This window comes from Oreochromis niloticus, linkage group LG19 (assembly GCF_001858045.2).
Source record: "Oreochromis niloticus isolate F11D_XX linkage group LG19, O_niloticus_UMD_NMBU, whole genome shotgun sequence".
NCBI classification, from domain to species: Eukaryota; Metazoa; Chordata; class Actinopteri; order Cichliformes; family Cichlidae; genus Oreochromis; species Oreochromis niloticus.
Window position 1 is genome coordinate 14,963,592 of NC_031983.2, and position 24,941 is coordinate 14,988,532.

At 41.3% G+C, this 24,941-nt stretch overlaps 1 protein-coding gene across 1 annotated transcript in view; it reads right to left on the reverse strand.

Moving 5' to 3' along the window:
- The window catches only part of qkia (QKI, KH domain containing, RNA binding a), an 80,035-nt gene that overhangs the window by 20,401 nt on the left and 34,693 nt on the right, over window positions 1–24,941 (reverse strand). Inside the window, 2 exon segments of the mRNA XM_005463967.4 lie at window positions 10,858–11,001; window positions 19,309–19,425. Of these exon segments, the coding sequence (XP_005464024.3) occupies window positions 10,858–11,001; window positions 19,309–19,425 (261 nt within the window).

Consider the following 24,941-nt stretch of genomic DNA (forward strand, 5'->3'; position numbering starts at 1 on the left):
CGCAGTGTATTAGGACACTTGAAACTCCCCCCCGGAGGAGCCAAGCACAACCAGGTGGATTAGGAAGGAGGTTATTTTACAATGATGTGAGGGACCTGGGTGTTTAGAGACCGAAGAGCATGTGTATGTGTGTGAACTGAAATTAAAAGGACAGTACAAGTGGGCCAGGCAATTTCATAAGTGGTGCCTGTGTACACAGAATGCACCCTCACAGGGGATCATGGGTGACTGAAATCTAAATGAATGAGACAGGAGAAGAAACAGGCCTAATTCTCCTTAGACAGAAAAAATGAACTAGATGGATTAGCAACAGGATGAGGTTTCAAGGAGAAATGAAGAAGTCAAGAGAGCACGTGAGAGAGAAGCTGCTAAGTGTGGCGAGTTTGGTTCAACAACAAAGGACAAGCCATCACAAATGAGACCTCTTCGGGTGTTCAGCTTGTTTGTATCGACAATTAATTACTGACCAATTACCCACTGTGAAATTTGATGGTCTAAGAATATAGTTATCCTCATTTTACATCCAATTTACTTGGCTCTCATTTGTAATTTGCATGGCAGCGCACATGCATGGCACTGCGCTTCTTTCTTCTTTCCACAACTCTTCCCAGCCGTGAGTAGGTGAATGCCAGAGGGATAAAACAAGCAGGAGGTGGGGAAGGAGATGAAACACACCATTCAGCATGAATATTATTGCAATCTGAATCTTCTCCTTGCTTTGGATTTTCACCATTTCCTGTGGTTGGCTCCGTGAGCAGACTGACGATGAAGGAACAGCGGGGAAAGTGGAATACAAAGCCACATAACCATTATTCCTTGTTCATATGTCACTAAGTGCGTGCAGGCAGCTTACTACAGGTGCACATCTAGGTAGCACACAAGCAAGGAATTTTATCAAAACCGTTTGACAACAAAGCTTATGTGGGTGGGGAATAGGCCAAATTGCTAAATCTAGAGATAAAGTTAAAGTTGAACAATCAAATAATATTCTAATGAAGAAAAAAAAAAATGTAAACCAAATATCTGTGTGTACAACCAAAGTTCTATTGAATATTCGTGTCCAACATGAAACTAGGCTTTGAGGCTGAAGCCTTCCAGGCCCTCGTCTTTTCCATCAGCGGTGAGTCTCAGTACACCGGTGAGGAGAAAGTTGGAGCACAGCATGAGAACAGAGCTGTTCAGCAGATTTATGTAACCATTAACTAGTCCAAGACTATGCAAGGTTACTCTAACGTCTTCTCAATCTTATCTGTACTTGTCTATGTACTTTGTTATGCAAGACGAGATCACCAAAACGCAATATAAGTGAGCTGCCTGGGTATATGATGTGATGTTACACTATTCTATATTTTCACTCGTTTTTATATGTGTTATTAATTACCTTTTAGTTAAATGCCCTGCAGCTTTATTTCATTACGTCTTCTTTGAAGTGTTCCCTGTTTTTCCCCTATTTTAATCTACATATAGGGGGAAAAGTGTCCAGTTTTAGTTATACTCGAACTGGTTAAAGACCTCTGCCTGCCTTTGAGTTTTACGGCCAGTAAATTAAAGAAGAGAAGGACAAGGCCAGGGAAGGTAGCCAAGATTAGACAGGTTGCTCCCTACGGGATTACAGTTTCTTTAGGGTCAGAACCACCTGTCTGCCGCCCAGGAGAGCGGTAGAGCTGGAGATGACGAGGGATGGGCAGATGGAGATGTGGAGGGGAGAGATGGCAGGGGAGGATCCCTAAGGGGAAAGACCAGATCGAGTCCCTCCGGTCAGCATTTGAGCTGAGAGGAGGGACCTGGCACACAACACAGAAGCTCACCGATTACCACATATAGTAGAGCGATAGAAAATGGAGGAATGTGTGTAACTAGATGATCAAAATTGGGTCCAAACAAGTAGCAGATAAAGGAATAGAAGAAAGTAGTGAATAGTCTTTGTGCTTTCAATCACTTCTACAGAAAAAGAGCAGCAGTTGTTCTCATACTTTACTCCATAAAGTATGAGAACAACAATGAAAGAAATGTCTTTCGCTATAAATCATGAATTGATGTAACTGTGCAACTGTGAACACACACAATAAATAGCAGTGTTACAAAATCAAGCGTACGCGCAGCAAGACCAGCACAATTACAGGTGAGAAGTGGAAACCTTTTTCTCAGAAAAAAACGAGAAGAAGAAAAGAAATTAAAATGTATGCAAACAGATTTATATGCCAACAATGCTGGCCTTTTAAGGTGATTGATGGCTTCCCTTTCTGCACATTTCAGAAGTAATAAACACAGAAATGTTTCCTTTTCTTCTCTTCGCTCTCAGAAAGGTACAGAAGGTTTGGGTAAAACAAATGGGTCAGAGATTCCAGATGTGTGGTCATTTATTTTATACCCAGCCTTCCCTGCTGTACTGGAATGTTAGCAAAGGTCTCGTCTGAGTCCGCTTTTAAATGTTGTAAGTTAACACCAATGGCTTTGTTTTATTGTTGATTTGGTGTGTAAAGAATTACTGAAGAAGGGATGTTGGGGATGAGTTTGCCATTTATACAGCTAAACCAAAAAGTTAAAAGAAAAGTCTTCGAGGAGGGGATGTATAAATGTCAGTCTGCACGCTTGATTAAAGACCGCTTCAACCTGACACGGCCGATCACGGTCACTTCTTAAAAAGTAGCCCATTAAATGACATGCACTAGTAATCATTATTGGCACAAGTGTCAGAAAATCCACATCTGTTTCCTGTGGTAACAGTTCAAGTGGTCCATTTCAATTACCCACTTATCACATCTAGACCATTAATCAGAGCTGCTTTATACATCACTATTTTAGTGTTTGCTCTTCACTGCTCTCCTGGTTACAAGGTTTCAATACGAGTCTGTGTGGTACTTGTCTCAAATGTATTAGCAAGGGCACAGAAAAGGTTGGATAAATGAGTAAAGAGTGTGAGCGCTGAAGATGGATGATGATGAAAGTGGAAGACAAGAGGATGGTTAGAAGTCAGAGGTCACAGTGCCTCCAGGCCACATTCTCTACCACTTCACTAAACATACACAGATGCGCGCGCACACACACGCAGACACACACATGCATACACACAGCCAAACCAAGAAAACAGCATAATTGCACTGAAGCAGGAGCACAGTGATGCAGCCTTGCAGTCTCTAGCAGAGGTCACCATGTCAAGGAAGCCAATTAAAAAGATGATTAACATTCATGTGGGAGAAGCGTCATTGACGTGCAGGTGGGACTGGCACACCATTCACTCACCCACTCTCACACACACACACACACACCTCTCTATATAATGGGTGCAGTGAATATTGCAGTCCAGCCAGTTGTAGCTGCAGTGTCCTGGGAGGTGGAGATCAGGAGGTTAATATGATCCTAGCCAGCTCTTTCATTAGACTGATGAAGGTAATAACAGCCTACAGGGAAGGAAGGGCTGCCAGATTGACTAAAACCATATAGCAGCGTCTGTAAGCCTACTTGAGCTACCTGGCATAGTGAGATAATAGCTACTTTTGTCATTCACCGCATTTAAATGCAGACCAACCGAACATGGAACGAGAACTGATATGACGTAATGCGATGTGCGAGTCTGTTGCCCATTCATTCCATAGCTGTACTGCAGACCTTTCAGCTAGCTTAAAGAAGACAAAGGTAAAAGTATATGAAGAAATGACGAACCAGTGATTTTCTATACTGCACATAAATACAGAGCCAGTATTGCAAATACCAATAACAATACATCAAGGTGCAAATTTATGCATTTATGTCAATTTAGTTGGCTAAATAGTAAACGTAAAAAAAAATGTATCAATCCTATCCAATCAATACCAACACCAACATTGGTATCAATACCATCAATATTTGGATCAATCCGCCCAACTCTACTATGTAGTAATACTTTTACACAACTACATAGCACCTGTTGCAGAGTATTTTCTTTAGAAGTCATGTTCATTGAGCACAGTTAAGTGCATGCATCACCAAAACACAGTATAAAGAAATGTGAGCTTCTATTCATGGGTATAGCTGATATCATGCATGGCTGAGAATGTGAGGCAGGGGAGCAGATTAAGAGTAAATAAAAAGAGAATGGTCGTGATAGGTAGCCCCAACAAAGAATAAACATCATTAATTGGGGAGGCACACATGGATGGACACAGCCAGATGGTGTTTTGTGCTCATTTGTCATACACTGCTGACAGAGAAAGAGGAAAGAGTGAGAACCAGAAAGGGAAAAAGGAAGGAGGAAAAAAAGGTGTTTATTGATTGCAAAAATCAGCACACTGCTGCCTAGAACACACTTTTACTGTGCAAATCTACCTCCGCTTGTTCTGCACCGTCTTCTCTCTGTGCCTTTCCAGACTGAGTGGTTCTGATGGCGCTGCCATTGTACACTCTGCCAAGCCGGATGCATACTGGTGAGTACAGACCCAACACCCCACAGATAGCCAAGCTTGGCATCCATTAAGGTCCATCTGTCTGCCTTTCACAAAAACACCATCTACTGTATGTTCTTTCTCAAAGGTGGCCCACAGGAGAGAGCAGAAAAGAGAGAAGAGTGACAGGAGACTCAAGAGAGCAAGAGACAGGAACAAGACGAAAGGCGTGGAGTGGGTTTGGGGGGAAAAAAGAAACCTAGTGTTGGCATAAAGGGACTCCAAATGACAACCAGCTGGGCTCTAACTTTGCTACTTGCTGTTCAGGCGTTTATAAAATTGAAGAGAGAAAAGTGGACTGAAAACAATGTCTTATTTTGCATTATGTGTACTAGAACTTGTACAAGAACAGTAGGATGGCGTGGAAAGTAAGAGAGATGTAGCACAAGAGGGAGCAGTAAGTCTGAGTCAGGACTGGGTTTCCACCATCCCACAAATGGAGAGTAGTGCTCAAGGCCATGGGCTGCTCAGGCAGCTACCATGCTCACTTTGTTCTCTGCGATGACAGTTTCATTCAGAGAGGCATGCACTCGGCTCCCCAGGGCCAAAGTGCCCCTGCACCAACCAGCTCTTTCTTTCTCTGTTTGCTGTTCTCCTTTCAAACCCAACCCTGCCTGCTTTTTGGATGTTCAATGTGTATGTGTGTGTAAGAATGTCAAAGGAATCAAAGCTAGCCGGCTACCTCTATTAATATACTATGGGTACCTTACAGTAAGTGCTTTACTGTCACTGCACTGAATCAGATGTAGACCTTGCTGGGATGAGAGCCTGTAGACCAGATACGGTCATAAAAATGCCCAAAATTTAAAACAGAATTGACTCACTTTTTCTAAATAGTATAAACTCTGTAAGCAGCTCAATTATCACTACAGAGCAGAACATTTTGCTTTGTTAGAAAGAATGAAGTGCTAAGTTTTGGGATTGAGCAGACACATTATAAGACAGAAATATGGCACTCAAAGAATCTGAAATAGTAGTCTATTGGAGAAGTCTGTAACAGCACAGATGCAGGCTGTCTCACCCGGTCTCCAAAGAGCCAATCAGGAGTCGAACAAGGAAACATATTAGCCAATAGTGTGTAGACTTGAGGTTCACGAACGGTTTCACTGTGCAGTGCAGGACATATCAACTCAATCCTCTACTAAAAATGTAGGTAAGCCCAATTTTGTTTTTTCTTGTTTTGCTATATCTATAATATGAATTAGCATCTCTGGTGAGATGAGCCATAAACACTGATCACGTCGCCATAAATGAAGCTCTGATACTGCAAAGCGATCGAACGGCCAATTCATAGGCGACGTGCTCTAACTCCTGAATTACAGTTACCCCACATTTATGTCTGTGAACAAAAACATTAAGACAGCTCGTCCAGTTCCTGTATCACAAATCTGTGAGCTCTATGCAGAGTTTTAAAAAAGGCAACACTGCTGCTCCCTTTTCCTTCCTCCTGCACACTCTCATACACAGAATGTTACACAATGCATCTCTTGGCTAACACAGTTATTGCCAATTAAAAAGTAAATCTCTCCTAAATAATCTGGAGACAACGTCTGCCACACAGCTTGGAGTGAAACAGTCAGGCCACATCTCAATCAGTGATATCACAGCAGGCACTTGCTCCTAAGAAAGGTAAAGTACCTTGATTAAGAAGGGGTGTGGCCAAAGGTGCGGCGTGCCTAAATGTTTCATACAGAGGTCACGTTAATGCATTTAATGAGGATTATAAAGAAATTGCTTCGCATTTTATGTGGCACCCCCTGTGTGTGCAGCTGCCAAGCCAAGACTTCATTACACACCAGAAAAAAACGTTTTGCATCGATGCTTTGTTTGAGGTTGTAAGTACAAGTAAGCAGTAGATCATTAATAACATGTGGAAGTAATTCAGATGGATTTGGACCTAAGCGTATGTCTGTTTACACAAGTCAGCTGCAAGCCAATTCTTATTTGTGATGACAACATCATTCTACATAATCTTGGCATACACAAAATCGGGTTTTTTGGGGGATTTTTTGCTTCTCTCTTAGTTGGCCATGATATTCTGTCAATCACAGGATAATGCCTTCCTATAGGCTGATAATCTTTGCTCTCCTGCCCTTCTAAGGATAGTGGGGAGAAGTGCAATGAGCCAGTCAGGGTTTATGCATACAACTGTGCAAGCTGAGGTTACCGAAAGTGCATTGGGGTTCTGCTGCTTGCTCTGTTTGAGGCCTTAATGAAGGACTCAAGAGATGAGAGCAGCATTTTCGTCGGTGTGTATGCGAACGCACGCACGTGGACGCATTTTTCTGTGCAAGCGCATGTGTGTGCGCGCACTAGCGTAGGATCAGTGAAGTAAATCCACACTTGAAAGAGTAGCTCAATCAAGCTCTTCCACCAATCTCCCCCCGCCTCTCTCAACTTGCCGACGTTCCCCTGCTCCCAGTTCATTTAGAGTTGAAGAGTTCACAGGACTAAGGAGTGAAAGAGCAACACACGGGGGCAAAGATGAAGAACTACCATGAGCAATGCAGCAGCCACTGGCTAAATGACAGATAAAATGTAAATGCATCATACAAACCCACAAATGAGCCAAATGATTTTACAAGTCATGCTTTTTAAGCCCTTAAAAAAAAGAAAATTACATGAGAAATAAGCTCATATTGTTTCTGTTAAATGCAGCTATTTAGCTTAGGGAAAAAAGTTTCATTTTGAATAATTAAACTAAATCATTACTGTTAAACAAGCTTCTACAAACTATTTTCTTACTACAAAAATAAATAGTATGAGCGTGACTGAGTTTAGTTGGCTAAGCAGGTGGGAGGAGAGGATTTTCACTGCCAGACATGCTGGCTTTTAATCTCAATTCAGTCAATTGTGAGATTATTTCAGAGCAAATTATTATTATTTTTATAAAGCCTTTAACTTCAATTTAAGGCCAAATTTGAAGAACCTTTGGTTATCACGCATCCTCCCCTCTTTCCTTCCTTTCTGCAGCAGGGACCTCGTCAATGACAAGTAAAGCCTTTTCCTTGAAAGGGAATAAAAAGCATGACCTCATTTTGTGTCCTGTGCGATGTAATAAAGGCGATTTTACGCTGCCAAACGTAGAGGAGATGCCCTTCATTAGAACTGTGCATACTCAGCGTGTCCATACTTTAATCCAATTTAGTTTAGCATGATAAAGGGCATTACAGCCACCCAGTCCCACACATACTCACGACACGTATGCATTCAGATGAAGGAAATAACAGGAAAAAAAAGAAAGAAATGCAGAGCCCTTAAGAATTATTGGGTGGATAATGCACTACCCCAGTATTTAGGAACATCAGACAATTATATTGAACCCAGGGGCCAGTCAGAGTAAAATCTATAACAAAGTCAAACTTGGTTTATTTCTTGCGTCAATATAAAGTAGAGTATTAACTAAAAATATGTCTTGGCCTAACAAGTTTTAGCATTTTTTAATAGATATGAATGTGAGGAAAATGTGCTTCCCTTATTTCATTATATTCCAAAGCAAAAACAGGACACATGGATCCTGAGAAATCAGAACATTTATATCCAAATTTGATAGGTTCAGAAAAAACACTATCTATCTAATGTCTAACTAATGGAAAGAACTTTTCATTATGGTTAAATGAACAAAGATGCTTTGCCTGAAGGAAAAATAGCCTTTGGCGAACTGCATCTGGTCATTAATTAGATCCATAAAACTCTTATTCAAATTAAGAGAGAAACTTTATGAGCAAAGAGATTTCATTAGTGTCTCAAAAGAGAAAGAAGCTTTCTTGTGTTTGAGAAATAAAAGAGCGCCTCTTTACCCCACTCAGTGGTTCAGGTACCAAATTAACAGACCGTGTTTAATGTACTTGTTAGGGTGCAAAATGCACAGAGATTTCTAGGAAAGTGATAAAGTTATTTTCGTGGCACTTGATTCGGATTAGTTTTAACATTGAGCAGCTGCCATTATCTTAAAAGGTGTTGCTGTGTCGTGTAAACACGTGTGCCAGTGACTCATTCTACTTATAATAAGGCTGATTCCAGATATGGCCTTCATCTTCAACTGTGCATATAAAAGTCTTTCAACATCCTCTGTACATAATTACAAGTCCCCAAACTAAAGTCAGGAAATGAGAACTGGCTCCAAATTGTCCAATCCATCACAGTAGGATGTTCCCAGGGTTACTTTTTTCTTTTTATTGATGCCAACGTGTTTTTCTGACTGTTGAGTCTTGCAAAAACAATGTTGTTAAACTCATGAAACTACTTTGTTGGAAACTTCTAACAAAAAGGAGTCAAGATGAAAAGGAGGAAACGGTGCAAAGCATGGCTTCATTTGAGAGAAAAAAGGATAGCAGTGCTAGTTTTAATGGCTTTAAAACGATCATTTCAAGTATGGGTGGAAACACCAGCAATATGCCGAAACATCTGTCTACACAACTTGGGCTTAAAACGGAAATCCATTAGACACTATTGCTTCTCAGCTAGGCAGCACACATGTTACAAGGGTAAATACTGCATGGTATATCCGCGCAACACAGGCGAGCTTAGCATTTTCTTTTTCCCCTTTGACTTCAAACAACATTTTTTTTTCCCCCCTTGCTGCATCCATTTTAAGTTTTGACTGACTGTTGCTACAATAAAATAAGGGAATTCAACCAATAAGGGTAAAAAAAAAAAAAAATCAATTAAGTGTGGTATCAGTGAAGTCATATCAGTTCCCCGAGGAGCTGTGAAACACTTCAGTATTCAAAACAGTCGGTGCCTAAACAAATGACAAGTAAGCCAAATAAAGACAAGAAATACTCCGACAAGATGGCACGAATTAAAGCGCCTTCCAGACTGTCTCAGAAAGGCCGTATACTGCTTTGCCAGACAGGTTAGAAACATCACAGAAGACAGGAGACGCATGATGCCGGTTCCTGTGGCAGACGTGAAGTTCTAAACAGGTCTAAACGAAAAGATGCAGTTCACGGCCCTAGAACGATGCAATGACAAGGATCTGTTTGAACTCTTTACACTATAAAACAACATTTTACAACCTCCCCTGTACCCTAAATGATGAGTTTTGACACCTCAGCATATATCAATAAAAATGTGGTTTGACGACCATTAGGATAGTTTCCAGGTTTTTTCAAGCGCAGCTGCTTAGGCAGAGATTACCCTCACTAACTTCTGATGTACACCCAGTCATTTTGGTCTATAAGCAGACCTGAAATATGAGAGAAAGCACTCTGTTCAGAAAGGAGCTTTAAGGGGTAAAGAGGTAAACCCCATTTGTTTTAACAATTACTTTCCTGATGTGACCCAATAAAATAACCAACAACCCTGAGCTGACACATGTAAACATTTGAATTAAAATATAGCAATTTATAGACTACGCTTGTTCTTCCTAATACAACACCAGGATTCAGAGAGCCTTTCCCATGAGAATTTCTATATAAAGTTTCAAACATGTTGGGCTTAGAGGTAAATAGGTGACTTCAACTTAACTTTTGGGATTCAGGTTTCCATTTTATAAGTCTGAAGTGAAGTTTGTTTAGCTAGTATTTGATAAATTGATTAACATATAGCTCTTACTGGTGTGCATCTGAATATCCCTGTAATCCTATAACCCCTATTTTGATGAGTTCAGATCACATTTTTTTCAACTATTGAACTCATTTCCACAAATTTTGACTTTCTTGGGGTATCGAAGGCATCATAACTCAAACATTACATGCTTGTAATTGTAATACAGTTACAACTGGGACAAACGTCCTTGTTGCGTATGTTCCAGACGAAAGAAACTAAATGTGAAGCACACATGTAGGAATAATTATGCATTAGCACGATAGAATGCATGAAGGACAGCAGCTTAACAAGGTTACAAATGCAAGTAACGCTTTGTTTAACCTTGCAGGGCTGATATTGGTTGGCCCCATTTCCACAGACCTCCAACCCCGTGCATTGCCACCTGGTGGTAAACCTGTGCCTTCAGCTGCCCTGCCCACCTGGTCACCACAGCTAAAAGCAAAAATATGCATTGCATGCCAAAAGCACTACCAGCAGCTATCACCAGTGGCACCATGTAAGAGGAAGTCTTGGCAGAGGGGAAGCGGAGATGAAATGTGGCAGTCACAGGAGGTGTGTACAGCTAGCTATGTTTTTCCACTCCGCTGGAGGTACAGCCAACCTGTTCTCCTCAACTATATATGGAAGTAAACAGGATGCTAACAGTGGGATAGAGGTAGTGTGCCATATGTAGGTCGATAATCTTGTTGTTTTGACCAAAAGCTTCTCATAGGACCATAAATTTAGAGCCAATATAAGTCCTTCATCTTCTGGGAAACTCAAATGGAGAACATTAAATCTCTCATTAAACCACAAGCTGCTACCAGTGGATCCATCCATACATCCATCCGACCGGCTGAGTACAAAACGTGTACGTATAAGCTTGTGGACAGTATGTACTTACTGCAGGTACAAGGAGCTTCTTGACCTCCTCCACTGCTCTCCTCATCTTGATCTCTGCTCTTGCCTGTGTGTCTTCCACTGTGATGAGGACATGAAGGTCTTCATTTAGGTGTTCCCAGTTTGGCTTCCCTCTGTTCTGCTCCTCCTGGACAGAGAAATAGGAAGAGCGAGAGAGACGGTGAGTGAATGTGACAGTGTGGGTGTGTTAGAGTACCAGTGCAGTAACACAGCATATCAGAGAAAGTGGAGGCGAGAGGCAGGCATACACAGAGGACGACGGGGCCCTGTGAAGAGAGGCAGGATGACAGGGCCGGCCCTTTAGTCAGCTATTTAGCTTTAACTTTGAAAGGACACCCTTCTTTAATAGATCCCTCGCTTCGCAGAGACAAAGATGACAGCTAGCCCTGCAGCAATTAATATCAGTGAAAGATGGATGGATCAGAGAGAGATGGATGGGGATTTTTTTTTAAAACCGCAGCAACTTCACTTGTTGGAATAAAATTATAACACATGGCTAGGGCTCAAAGTATGTGAAAGTACATGAGTGTGCATCTGTCTCTGACACTTTTTGACAAACACTGTAAGGGCAACAAAGGTTCTATGAAGGAGTCATTTTCCTTCCTACAAAGGCAGCAGCACAGCACTCTCAGGGTCCCAAACTGTAGCAATAGCAGCGCCTAAAAGGAAAAAATGGGTTGTATTCAAAACCAGCCATCACTGCTAGATAGCCTTTCAACACAGTTAAAGAGGAAGCAGACGCAAAATTGAAATTTGGCAGACTGAAGTTTGGAAAAGCTTTATGTTTTCAGTTGCCTCCATGAAAAGCCCAGTCATACCCAACTCGTGTGAAAAAGGTAAAATGGGATATATGTACAGACAAAAAAAATCCTACATTTGCAGCAAAAAAATAAAAAATGGGATCCTCAATTTAGCATAGCTACTTTCCTCCCTCTTCTTGTTGCCCGGCTGACAGTAAATCTAGCGAGCAGACACTGAGAGTGCTCTAAAAAGCTTTTGAGGTTGGATCGCATGTCAGCGTACAACCATGAAAGCCAGTGGTTTGAAAGCCAACTACTTCCCCTTGAGGTGAGGAGTTGAGGTCTAGGTTGTCTGAAAAAGATACAACCTCAGATTTTGATGTGTGACACCACATTATAGCACCAAAAAGGAAAAAAAGGGATAATGATGCTCAAATGTTTCAGTTCGTGAAGACAAAACGTGTAAAGTGAAAATGAATCTGACTGCATTGTAAAATCAGAAATGTTTTTCCAAAGGAGGTCAGAGGCTCGAGCAGTCAGCTGCATACCCTCCTGCTGTTGTTCATAAATACTGTATCGTTTACTCCCGCCCATACAAACCACCTCAACCCCAGATCACGGCTCATTTGTGAGTAGTGAGCGAACTGCTGCAAGGATGTCTAATTACAAACAATGCATTGCAGTGCACTGCATGGGGTCCACCTGACATGATTTCAATATACTCAACGAGCACCACAAAGTGAGGTGGAGCACGCACGCATGCACGCACACACAGTACTAAGAGCTTGAGCTGAGTGCCACCCACCTGCTTTCTACTCCACAGAGAGCTGTTGCCATGGCACTGCTCTTTACAACACACAGACACACACACACGCACACACACACACACACACACACACACACACAAGAAAGTTCAATATTCCACTCTCGTTTTCCCCTTTTCCACACATGGGTGTGGGTGGGAGGGTTGGTGGGGGGCTAGGTTTCAGCAGTCAGGCCATTATTTCACCATGGCTGTTTGCTTATGGCCTATTAGGGGACATGGGGACTAGAACGTGACTCAGCACTTTCTGGAGGGGACAAGACAGAAAGGCCACAAGGGCTGCCACTGTATGCAGGGCACAGTATGAAAACACATGGCTGACACGTAAAAGTATTTACACTGACAGACTCCTGCTCAAGTTGGAACCAAAAAAAGATTAGTCGGTCACATGCTCGTGCGCACATGAGTGCAAAGTGTGACCACCAAAGCTAGGACAGATTCAGATTTGGTAAGGATTTTATTCAAATATATCTGGGGGGGAATGCGTACACCCACACATCTCACACCAGCACGACTGTCTGAGAACAAGGTCACTGTGTGCCTCTGAGAGAATGTGACAGCATGACAAACAGGAGGAAAGCTGGAGGGGGAGGTAAGAGGAGACCTACCAGGAATATTGGGAAGGCCTTTGAAGACAATGTCCACGCTGGCCAACATCAAATGCCACAGCAATAACCACGTACCGGAGGGCAATGGATTTTGGCAAAGCACGTAGCATGAATAAATAGCATGGGGATTGCATCTATAAACACCATCTAAGAACAGGATCAAGGGGAAAGGCTGCTAGTCAGTTATGTTGCCCGACTTCCAACGTCTGTGCAGCACCTGTTAGCCCGCTGGACTTCACACCTCTCAGAAAACTTAAGGCCTCAATTCTCACCACATGTTAAAAGGTTACAAAAATACAGCACTGATATTTTTGACGATCCCTTTTTTGGTTGTCCTAAAAATCGTGATTCAGTGTAGGCTTTTTAAACTTATTTCATGATCCTACTATTCACTCTTTACAGTCAGGTACACTCAAAGGATCTTTGGCCATGTGGCGCCACGATTTTATTGTTATTTTGTTGCTTTTTGACAGTCTAGCTACTGTTTCAACTCTGCCTTTGCTACTCTGAACGGCCCATTTGCCTTTGATCCTAAAGGATTTCCCAACTAAGGTCAGAACAACTGAGGCTGAATGCAAGCAGGCCAAACAGGTGCAGCAGAGAGCTGCAAGGACATGGAAGGACAAGAGAAGATAAGCAAGGCTGGAGAAGAACGGTAAGCACTGAGGGGAAAAGATATAACTACACATTAAATGAAAATTAGGCAGATTACAGAATAAACACAGAAAACCAACATATCCACCCCCAAAATGTAGATGACAGTGCTTAAAAACACTCAACTTATCAATAAACAAGATAAAAAAAATGACAGATTGAAGATGACATTACTAAACAGGTCACCTTTAAATCTTTGTGGATAAAGGACATAGCCACCTATCACAGAGAAACAAAGACATGAATTACTGGGTAATACTGCAAGTGTAGCTGCACCTTCTGCTCAATGCCAATCATATTAAGGGTGCTCAAAACAGACCAAAAACAGCCTGCAACACAACTCCGTTACAAATAAGGCTTTTCAGACTGCAGGGAGTACAAATCATTCTCTCGGCCATCAATACCATATGGATGTTGATTTCATTTTAAAGTCAAAGTGACTTTGTGCGACACTTTGTGTCCATTAGGCATTCAGTTTCAGTCAGTGTATTGCAAACCAGGCCTCAAGTGACCCCACAGGATCTAAGCAATGCGACATATTGTTTTTAGGGTGTATTTTATCCATTAGCTACAACAACCAAACTAATCTTACTAAACTATTATTAACAGTTGGTCATTACAGTGATTAAGTATAAATTCAAAAACATAAAAACAGCTTGAAAGAGTTAGAGCTATAAATATAAAATGAGAGAAAAGACCCAGGCAGACATTGTTTACCTTAAGTTGTTCAGCTTAAGGTAAACATTGCTAATAACCAGCCATTAATATTAACTAATTAAGGTAGACTAAATTATTCACTGCTTTCTCTCTCCATGCACCAGCATCTGTGCACTGAAAGCGTGAAAGCGTGAAGCCGTAATACCTGCATGTAGACTCTGCTATTCTCACAGTGTGCCCTTTTGCGGTTGGATGGTGCCAAGTTAACCGAGGCGCAGCCCCAATGTCTACCAGCTTTTCTGGTGTATAATCAGCCTGACAGCCTGTGCTTCTTCCACAATCAAATATTAATGTTCACAAGTGAAATTGGATTTTGTATATAATTTAGAAATGTACAACACTAAATGACTGCCTTAGTCATTTTCTATGACAGTCACCTTTTAACCTCCTAAAGCCATTTGCAGAGGAAAAACTCCAAGGCAACTAAAGTAACACCTGGACTCTAAAGACTTAAGTACAATCAAGCTATTGTGGCTCTATCGAAGTGCATCCAAAGATGAGGAGTTAAAGAAAAGAAATTAATTAAAATGTAAACAAAACAAGTAGGTCTGCTGCAGAGCCAGCAGACTAATGGAATTCAGTGTATTGACTGCCAATGTCACATATTAACTCTTAAGCAATAAATGCAGGGGCTGTAGAGCTGTAGTGTGACTCTGTCTATGGGCTGGCACAAGTTGATGGCTCAAATTGGAGTCCGATTCTATTCCATCAGTGACTGTGCTGATAGCACAGTTTTAGCCATTATGTTTTGGGACAATCAGCAAAAAAAACAAATCAAAGCAAATTCACTTGATAGAGAACATTTTTCAAAGTGCAAGTCTGAAAGGACATTTAGTGCGACTCTAAATAAAACAGCCATCTACGTAATTTCACCGTGTAGCAGCCAAAATAGAATTAGGGAATTGGTTTTGCAAAAGGGAAGGGAAATCCCTTTTCTGCCTGTGCAGCGGTCGATACAGCGTACCTGTAATTTAATTGCAGTTGTTCTTGCTGTTTTGCATTAAGCGCGACTGCAGGAGTGGAAAACAGAGACCAAAGCTGCCACGTCAGGTGAAAATCTGATTGGAATATGGCTGCAAAGAGAGTGTGTCAGAAAATCTTTCATCTTTCCAACCATACTTCTCTATTCAGAGATGTTGCAAAAATCTACGTGTACCAGTCACTCTTATAGAGACCTCACAAGTTATTTTCATGTGTTAAACTCCCCTGTCTCATCCTATTGAAGCTGGATTTCAGATTCCTGCACATACACACAGACATTTGTAGTAATTTCACTATTTTCATATTCTGTATTTGCCTACCATGCCAAACCATAAATGATAAATATACTTCTGCTGGGCTCTGTCCATTATGGCTGCCCAACATCATTTTAGCGTCAACACTACGGTGTGCAGGCGTGCAATCGTTACATCACTGGCCGTGCTGCAACTCATTTGACAAAGAGTGTGTCATTACAGAAATATATTGCCTCAGTCCTGAGGAAATGTCGATGGTGACTCGGTCAGAGGCACAAAACAGATTTTTCTCTAGTGGTTTTTTTCTTCAGTAAAAAAAAAAATATTAACATTTAAGAAAGAACGGTTTGCACTCGATTATTACTCAGTGGCAAGTAATTCAGCTGTTCTAGGGAAAATTCATGAAAATCACTTTATTTTCCCATCTTGTCCAACATGTTTCAGTTTCTACTTTAGATATTCTATTCTAAATAACCCAATACTGCATCATTAGACTAAAGACATTTCTTAACTATGCTTAAATACTGTGCTTGGAAACAATTAAATGACTACAGTTTTTAATTTGCACACAAAATACTACAGCAAACAAAAGAAGACTGCAATGCAAAGTAAATTTATGTCAGGCAGCCTAAAACAAAACGATATGTGTTGTTACATAAATAAACAACAAATAATTATAATCTGGTGTGATTAGATGTTCAGGATTACAAAAATCTCCATCACTCATCATCCATCCGTCTACGCTATTTTTCTCTTCACCTGCTTCTTTCCCTCTTATTTTATTCTCTGCTTTTCTTCTCTCGCTATTGTTCTTTACTTCTCTTTCCCATTCCGTAGCTCCAGTGAACTGACTCCCTGTCAGGGAGTGCGACCCAAGAGGGAGTAACCAGCTGAATTATTGAGAGCATAAAAATGCTGCTGCTAATGGATCCTGAATAAACACACTGGCTAAGCTGCTGCCGTGGCATCCTCTTCTGCCACGGGGCATCAAGCTGAAAATACTGAGGTTGAGAATGCAGTGACTGGGAGCTCCTCACGCAGCTTTATTTGCAGCTGAGCCACAGCCATGAGACACTTCAAAGCTTTTGGGGTCCTGTAAACAAATCTCATAGTATCTATTATGATTTATGGATCCAAAAACAGTCACATTATTAGGCGTTTTCCCCATTATGCAGTGTAACGCAACATTAATGGGGAAAAAAAGGACACTAGTGGAGTGTTGAGTGATTAATGTAATTAAATCTTCAGTCATAATTTTGTTTAAAAAAAAGACAATCGAGATAGGGAATTATTGTGCTGCAATCAATTTTGTAATGGTGTTCTGGTTTTGTCTCTTTTTATGAGTCCAGCAAATGCCTTTTCCTCAACAAAGGTGAGACCAGACCAGCAAACTCCTGAAGTGGAGACTAGTGAGCTCAACTTCCATCAAAACAATCCTACCACCTCATTTTTTTTCCATTCACTTATTTGTTGTTCAGTTTAATTAAATTTAAAGTTCAAGGAAATCCACAGTTAAAAGTTTTTAAATTTCATAAATGTATAATGTTTTTAATCTCGATAAGTAATCATCTTAAATAATGATTTTTTGCAGCTCTGCATGGGTGTATGTTAAAATCAAAACACAATACTAGGGAAAAAAATTTAAAATGAACTATAATGGATTTGGAGGAGGAAACAAAACCTTTTCCTCATTTACTTAGATTTTCTATGTAGACACAGTATTCAGGGCCATTTGTGAAGCATTTTGAACATGAGATCATTTAATTTCTAAATATCAAGTGGAGAAATGATCCTGCTTGTTTATGTGTGTAATATTTGCCTTGACAGGTCCCATCACAGCATCACACACACACAAAACAAACTGGCACACGTCATTAACTTTTAACACAGTAAGAAATAAGGGAGGCAATCATGGATTCACGTAATGAGCTAAAACAAAAGGATGTGTGGGCTGGTACATGTATGAGCATGCTCGGTCCCATTAAACTACTTCGGGATCTAATTCCAAAGAAGACGCCGCAGCTGAGCATCTCCATCTTGTTCTGTGATAATGAACTTACTCAAATGGAAATGAGAAGGAAAGATAGAAATTAAAATACAAATGAAGGAAGCCAGAAAAAAAGGGAAAAAAAGGAAAGTGGAGCGAAAACACCGGGCCTGCAGCAAACTGGATCCTCTAACATATGACTCAGCTGGAATCTGTATGATCTACTGGACTATTTTGTAACTGCTGGACTTTTTTTTTTTCATGTAGGAGAAAGGTAAGTATTTGGACATGGACAAAAGACACTTCTGTAACTGTTAAATTACAGCTGCTTTCATCACACTGTGTCAATGCACTGATCACTTTTTAAGTACACCTGTACAACTGCTTGTTAAGCCAAATATCTAGTCAGCCAATCACATGGCAGCAACTCAAAATATTTAGTTGGGTAAAGACATCATGGTGAAGTTCAAACTAAGCACCAGAATGGGGAAGAAAGGTGATTTAAGTGACTTTGAACATGGAATGTTTGTTGTTGTCAAGACAGGCTGGTGTGAGTGTTTCAGAAACTGTTGATCTACTGCTGATCTGTGGGATTTCCCCACATAGCAATCTCTAGTGTTTACAGAAATTGGTCAGAAAAAGACAAAATATAAAGTGAGAAGCAGTTCTCCGGGTAAAAGTGCCTTGTTACTGAAGCAAAAGGGGGCTTGATCTGGTACTAGCAAGGTGTACCTAAAGAGTCACCAATATGATGATGAGCAATTGGAAGTACAAAGAAAAGGAAAATTAAAAAATGAGATATAAATAATGAGTTAATTAAATACAGTCAAAAGCAGCCTTTATAAGAGGCTTTGAGGCAGATGGGCAAAATTTGCACAGTTAATTGAAACAACACATTTTAAAACTGTCAATTTGTCCTTATATTAACTTCCACACAATTTCCTCAGGGATTAATAAAGTATTCTTATTTTAAGTGCATCACTAAACCTGATCTGACAGACTTGAAATCTTCCTTCAGGGTGCATTTTTGTTGCTGTTGTCTTGTTGTCAGCCATACTTTGGGATTGAGTTATGATAGGAATTTCAGCAAACTTGGCATCTGACTTTGACCGTGTCTGAGATTTTTAGGTCACACACCTATGGTATATCAATTTGAAACTCCTACGTCGTCTCGTTGGAGTTATCGTGTCCATGTCACTCGCACAGAGAGACAACATCAATACTCCAGGCCTTTTATGGCTGTGGGCTCAAAATATTTCACATCATTTCATTTTTGTTTATCTAAAAAGCACAATTTGTAAATAAAATAACACAAAAGGTGGTATTGTTTTGCACAACTTCATTGCTTTGTGGATATGCAGAGACCTTATAGGTCTCCAAAGTCAGCTCGGTACATCCAGAAATAGTGGCTGCTCCTGGCCTTGGCCGACTGGTTTACTACTGGCTTCAATACTTTCCACTGCACAGCGTTTTGCAAACAGCACTATCGGATGTCAGGATGCAGCCTCTGGGCATTAGCTAAGCGCGTGTCTGCTTCATGTTTCTTCAAGACCAAAGGGAAGCTTTTTGTGTGACCACTGGCCCAGAAACTTTCACAATATTGTGTGAAAATTATAAAATATGAGTTTTCCTTTTGCATATACCAGGCACACTGCCACTGATGATCTTACCTTCTTTTTGTCTCTCATGGAGCTCTTTCCTCGCACCATGATTTTGCATCCCGTTTCTGCTTCCAACTGTTTGGCTGTGAGTCCCCGCGGGCCAAGGATTCTCCCCACAAAGTTATACTGCAGATAGAGAGAGAGAAAACCTTGTGAGTCTATATACAGACACATAAAAGACAGAAAAATTTACATTTTCTTTACCTCAGAGAAACCCTTCATAAGCAATAAGCAGTTTCCATGAGCTTTTAAAAAGCATGACCTCAGCTTTGTTGGATATCACGCCTCTGCTACAAAGACTACATGCACAGCCAAAACTACACTCTTTCAGCCTTTCAGGAGCCATTTTCACACCTGCACTACAGCTCTGAATTTTTCTCGACAACAACACTGGAGGATTTGTGTCTGAGAACACAAAAGTCCATATCAGTCTGACAGGATATTAAACTGACCCCACCCTGCCAGTTCCCTATTCAGTGTAATGTCCACCTTAGTTAAGTGAGTATGCGTGCAGGTGCCGTCCATCATGCATTTTCTGTGATCTACCAGGCCATGCTTAACCCAAAATAGATTTTTCCCCTTGTCTGACACAAACAATCTGCTGTCTGCTAAATGTAGGAAAGGAAAAGTTGGTGACCAGCAGACACAGTTCCTCTTTGTAGTTTTTTCCCCACCTATTTGACTGGAAACTGTGCTAAAATAGCTGCACTGGTTGTATGTTTTGTCCCTTCACCACAATGAGAGCACAATCACAGACCACAGTGAGGTTGGCTTGCCCCAATAGATGTCAAAATGATCTCAAACAAAAAATAGAATATTAACTACAGGGGGTGTAGTCTGGGTGGGCATGGTGGAAAAGGAACAAGGGAAATTGAGGTGGAAAGCGTGCTAGGGTTTGTGAAGTATGGCAGTGTGTTTTTGACACAATTTTCTTATCATGGCCCCCCTTTCACTGGTGAGTGGCTTTGGAGCTTTGTACCACAAGGAAACAAATTTGCCAACATAATCCTCTTGACATGAAACTGGTTTCCAACAGGATAAAGAGAAAACATGTTGGAATAATCCAAATCAATTTTCAGCCAGAACAAAAACAGAAGGTAAGGAGGAGCACAGTGATGTATAAAAAGGTAAACAAACCACCCAGGTTTCAATAGCGTATGCAACGGCTGGTAGAGAGCATGATGGGTAAGAGATGCCCCCTCCCCCCTTCTTTTTCTACCTGAAAATGCTCACTGCGTAGCGGAAAGCTTTCCTTGACAATCAGAAGCACAACTATTCGTCTCTTGGGCTGTCGCAATGAGCTGTGACACCACAGCATTAAATTCTTAAAACGCAGTCACATCTGCTTACGCACGCCACCGCACCAGTGCCTCCGCAAAATCCAAAAGGCTATCAGAGGAGTCACATTTAATTACAGAGGGATTACAAATTTAATGTGATGTTGCCAGTATTTCCCCTAAACAACATAAATGCTACTGAGGACAATCGAAAACTCCGGGCCTTTTGTTTTTCTTGTCCCTGTCGGTGGGTTTTGCCTGCATCCCTGGCCTGTCTCTAACAGGAAAGACACACCCTGTGGCTGGAGTCCCCCACAGACGATCATGGTGCGCCGCTACACAGGCTTCAAGCGTGCTTTTCTCTGTCACAAGGCAACTGTCTGTTTGGTTAACTCTAATGCAGGAAACTGGCACAGGGGCTACATTTGTGTGTGTGCGTGTGCCAGCTGAAGGATGTAAGGACACCTGTCCTCGGAGGTCAGCCACCAACGAGGTATGGTGGCCTGCTTCTGACTTGTACATAAACACACACACACATGCATGCACAGCCTCGAGGAGCACAGAAGAGAGAGCTGTCTGTCTGTATCACAGCTCCCGCTGTAGACGAGGGTGAACCCCCAGTACTGTGGTACTCCTACACATACCACACAAACACACAGTTTCTAACCCACTAAACTCAAGCTACAGTGACGTGTGTTACACTCTGCTAACAACAGTGGTGACATATTTGAAAAATGCTTGCTATCAAATTAACAAATCCAAGTTTAAAGAGAAAGAAAAAAATCTAAATGTATATGTAGATTTCTGTGCAGATATGACATGTGACAGCTCCCACTGGCCTGAAAACCTACAATATAACCCATCAGTCCCAAACCTGACAGATTTATTCACCGCGAATATATTAAATACATACAGTAGATGAATTACACAGCAAGCTTGAATCATCGGATTATAGAAGGGGGTAGGAGAATATCTGATTAAAACTCTGAGGTGGCAACTAGTCGAACCACTCACCTATTTACAGCAGAGGTGTACAATGTGAACATGATTATGCTGCGTTTGTCAGAGAGCAGTGACACGAAGGAGGAAAGCAGGAAGAAATAAAGAAAGGAAAAAGTTAGAGATGATGCCACATCTTGTTTTACCACTACTTGGGAAATGATTATGAGTAAGAAAGGCCAGCACCGCCGCATTCTCACATTTTTCACACTCTGCAGGTAGACAAGCTAACTACTCAACTCCATCTGACGGGTCCTTGCAGATAAAAGAAGTGTGCGGATTGTTATGGCCCCAGGCCCTCTTGCGGTGGTGCTGTCTCTATTGTGTTGCAGGGGTTCCTGTGTACAGCTGAGTAAGACTGGTGGAAACGCAGAAAACCCAGCGAGCACTCTCCACAGCTATTTAAACGCCACGTGCCTCGTCTGGCTTTGTCTCACATGTCCATATATTGCTTGCACACTTCACATTTCTTCCTATAAGTTTAAAAAATATATATATTTGTTAAGCTGGCAGTACACCTCAGTTTTTTGCTGTGACCTGACTATGCGATCATTTCAACAAAGCAGCCACTCATCATAGTTAAACTTTGCAATTTGAAATGTAACACTGCTGTAAAAAGTGAAGCCACATTTACTCAGTAATAGAATAAAGCTCGGCATTTTAATTGTAGTGGATGGCTCGCTTTGCTCCCTGGTCTGCAGTGAGGGTTTGACACGCTTTTCATGGATGTTGATATGCTTTTAGAAAAAAGCGACCTCCATTTTCAGCCACTGGAATGTAGAGACAATGAACAGCCAAGCGGGTGAGTTATCAGAAGGGTACAGGGCCACCGACTCTGCCAGGAACTACACTCAGTACAGCCAGACAGAGGAGAAGGACGGATACCGTGCCCTGACTGCCAAATGCACTATCCAGTCTTCACCCGGGCCTGCTAAACTATCAAACTAGCTTTCATTTTCTGTCTTCCTGCTGTTAAATCAATTCTATGCTTCTGCAGACTGAGGGCTTAAAAAACATCTGGGAGCCATCATTTCTCTTGTCTGGACTTCCAGAGCTTTATTATTGATTATTGTCAACAGATCTATGATTTTCCTCACTAAAAAGAAAAAGGAGGGGGGTGGGATAGATTATTTACAGTAGTAGAAAATTGCATTGGAACCTATAGAGGACAAAGTCTTCTCTTCAGTTCTTGAGTTCAGTGTCACGTTATCTGAGTTTTCTCAAAGTTTACACCCCCCAAAAAACAAACAACAAAAATACAAACATATACAGTATTCACACATAGTTCATGTGTTAACACAAAGACATACAGATGCGCACACATTCATACCCACAAAGCCCCCTCCAGGACAAAGGCTTACACTGACATTAAAGGGCCTTTGTTTAGTCCCAGTTATCGCTACTCCACAGGCGGGTTATGCTGTGTGCATCTACGTCTCTGTCACTGTGTGTTTGTGAGCGCGTGTGAGACACAATGTATGGGGTGAACTCTTGCAGACACCCTCGGCATACAGAGCTGCACGGGTTTTGTGTGAACTACTGAGAAACAACAGCAGTTCCACCAACAATGCTCACAGAAGCAGAACAATTGTGCCTTTGACGGCGTTTGTTTGTGGTGGTGGGGAGACAGGAAATGAGATCATGCTGAGGGTTCTGACTGTGTGCGTGGACGGCTTATCGAAGAGACGGGCCAGGCCAGGAGCAGAATACCAATCACTTATTAACCAGCCTTGCTGGGCTTATGGAAATGAGGAATAGTTCATTCAGTGCAATGCATCATGGAAAGGAGGAACCTGGTTACACCAGGCACCATCATCTCTCCCCCATCTTTTCACTTACTTTACTCTAAGCCTCCCTCAAAGTCTGAAAGCATTATTGTGAAACAATGATACCAACCATTTATTGCAAAACTCCCATTTCCTCCAACCCAAGATATTTTGGAAAAATGAGACAAAATGTAACAGTTTATGGAGGCTTTACAGAGTTTACCAGCCTGCTTAGTTGGTAAAATACCTCCCTTTTGTTTCCATATCCTCCTTTCCATTCATAGCTTCTGGAAACTCTGTGGGCTTCCTTTTCCTCTTTGTCCAAGTAAACAGGACCTTGGCGTTTCCTTTGCTTATCTGTGACTCCCACCCCTGTAGTGGACAGGTCTTTTATTTAATCACAGACAACCTCCCTGCTTTTAATCACTCATTTATCTTTGTTGCATCACTGAAATAATCCATCATATTTACCTTTACACTACTGCCTGATCCCTACCCCTGCCATAAAACAGGATAGAAGGAATATGAGATGGAGCAGACAGGTGTATAAACTACTGAAACCTGCATACCTGATGTTCAGGGGGGACAGGGGACACAAGGCCATAGGCTGACGAAGGAGTGAAAATTAGACTTAGATTCCAGTGGTGACATTTATGCCTCAAAGCCCTACAGACTTCAAAGCTCTCTATTCAGCACACCCAGCATTTAGTGCCTAATCCATAGCTCCTTTGATAATTCTGTTTGGGTTTATTTCGGGGTTGCAGGCAGGGTGGAAATACAGACGAGTGAGGACGGAGAGATGGAAAGCATAAAGATTGATGTTGGCTCAAAGTTTGGAAGATGTGAGTAAAAGAAGCATGGAGCAAAGTTTGTAACCCTTTAGATAAACGAGCAGCTGGGATAAAAAACAAATAAGTAGAAACATGCTCAGTTACATTCAGCCTCACCCCTATGGTTAAACGTTACATAATCACAATGAATCAATAGAAGGCTGAGAAAGATGTGGATTACTGTTATTCGCATGATGCTAGCTTTCTCAGGAAAACTTGATGCCGGTTAGTCACACCTCATCAATATCCATTCAGTTTAACAGAATTATGCAAATTCAGGTAAAGCAGTGAAATCACACTTGCATCAGCTGATTAGCCATCAGCTTCTTTACTCACTTGTACTGATTCATAATATGACAGCCAACCATGTAACTGATAACAGCTAGTCATACACATTCATAGCCTGATCTGCTGCTAGCAACACCCTGTGATGCAACAACTTCCTGTTAAGCTTTCTGTAATGTTGATGTTGATATCCAGCATGTATCCTGGCGTATTAGATCTCCCAGCAGTGTGTCTCATTATGAGCTATTTCAAATAAATTGATGATTCCTTCAGGAGATTCTCTTTCATAAAAATAAAAAATAAATTAAATAAAACAAATAATGTTGGTACTGACACAGATACCAAACTAGTATAGTCGATATTTACATCCAAGATTTTTGTTCAGCTGTAAAATACCGGTAACTTAAACAGCACTCTTCAAGGATTAAAAGTGATTTTCTCCCACACATTGATACAGTGCTTTTTTTCCCGTGCCTTCAAGTGCT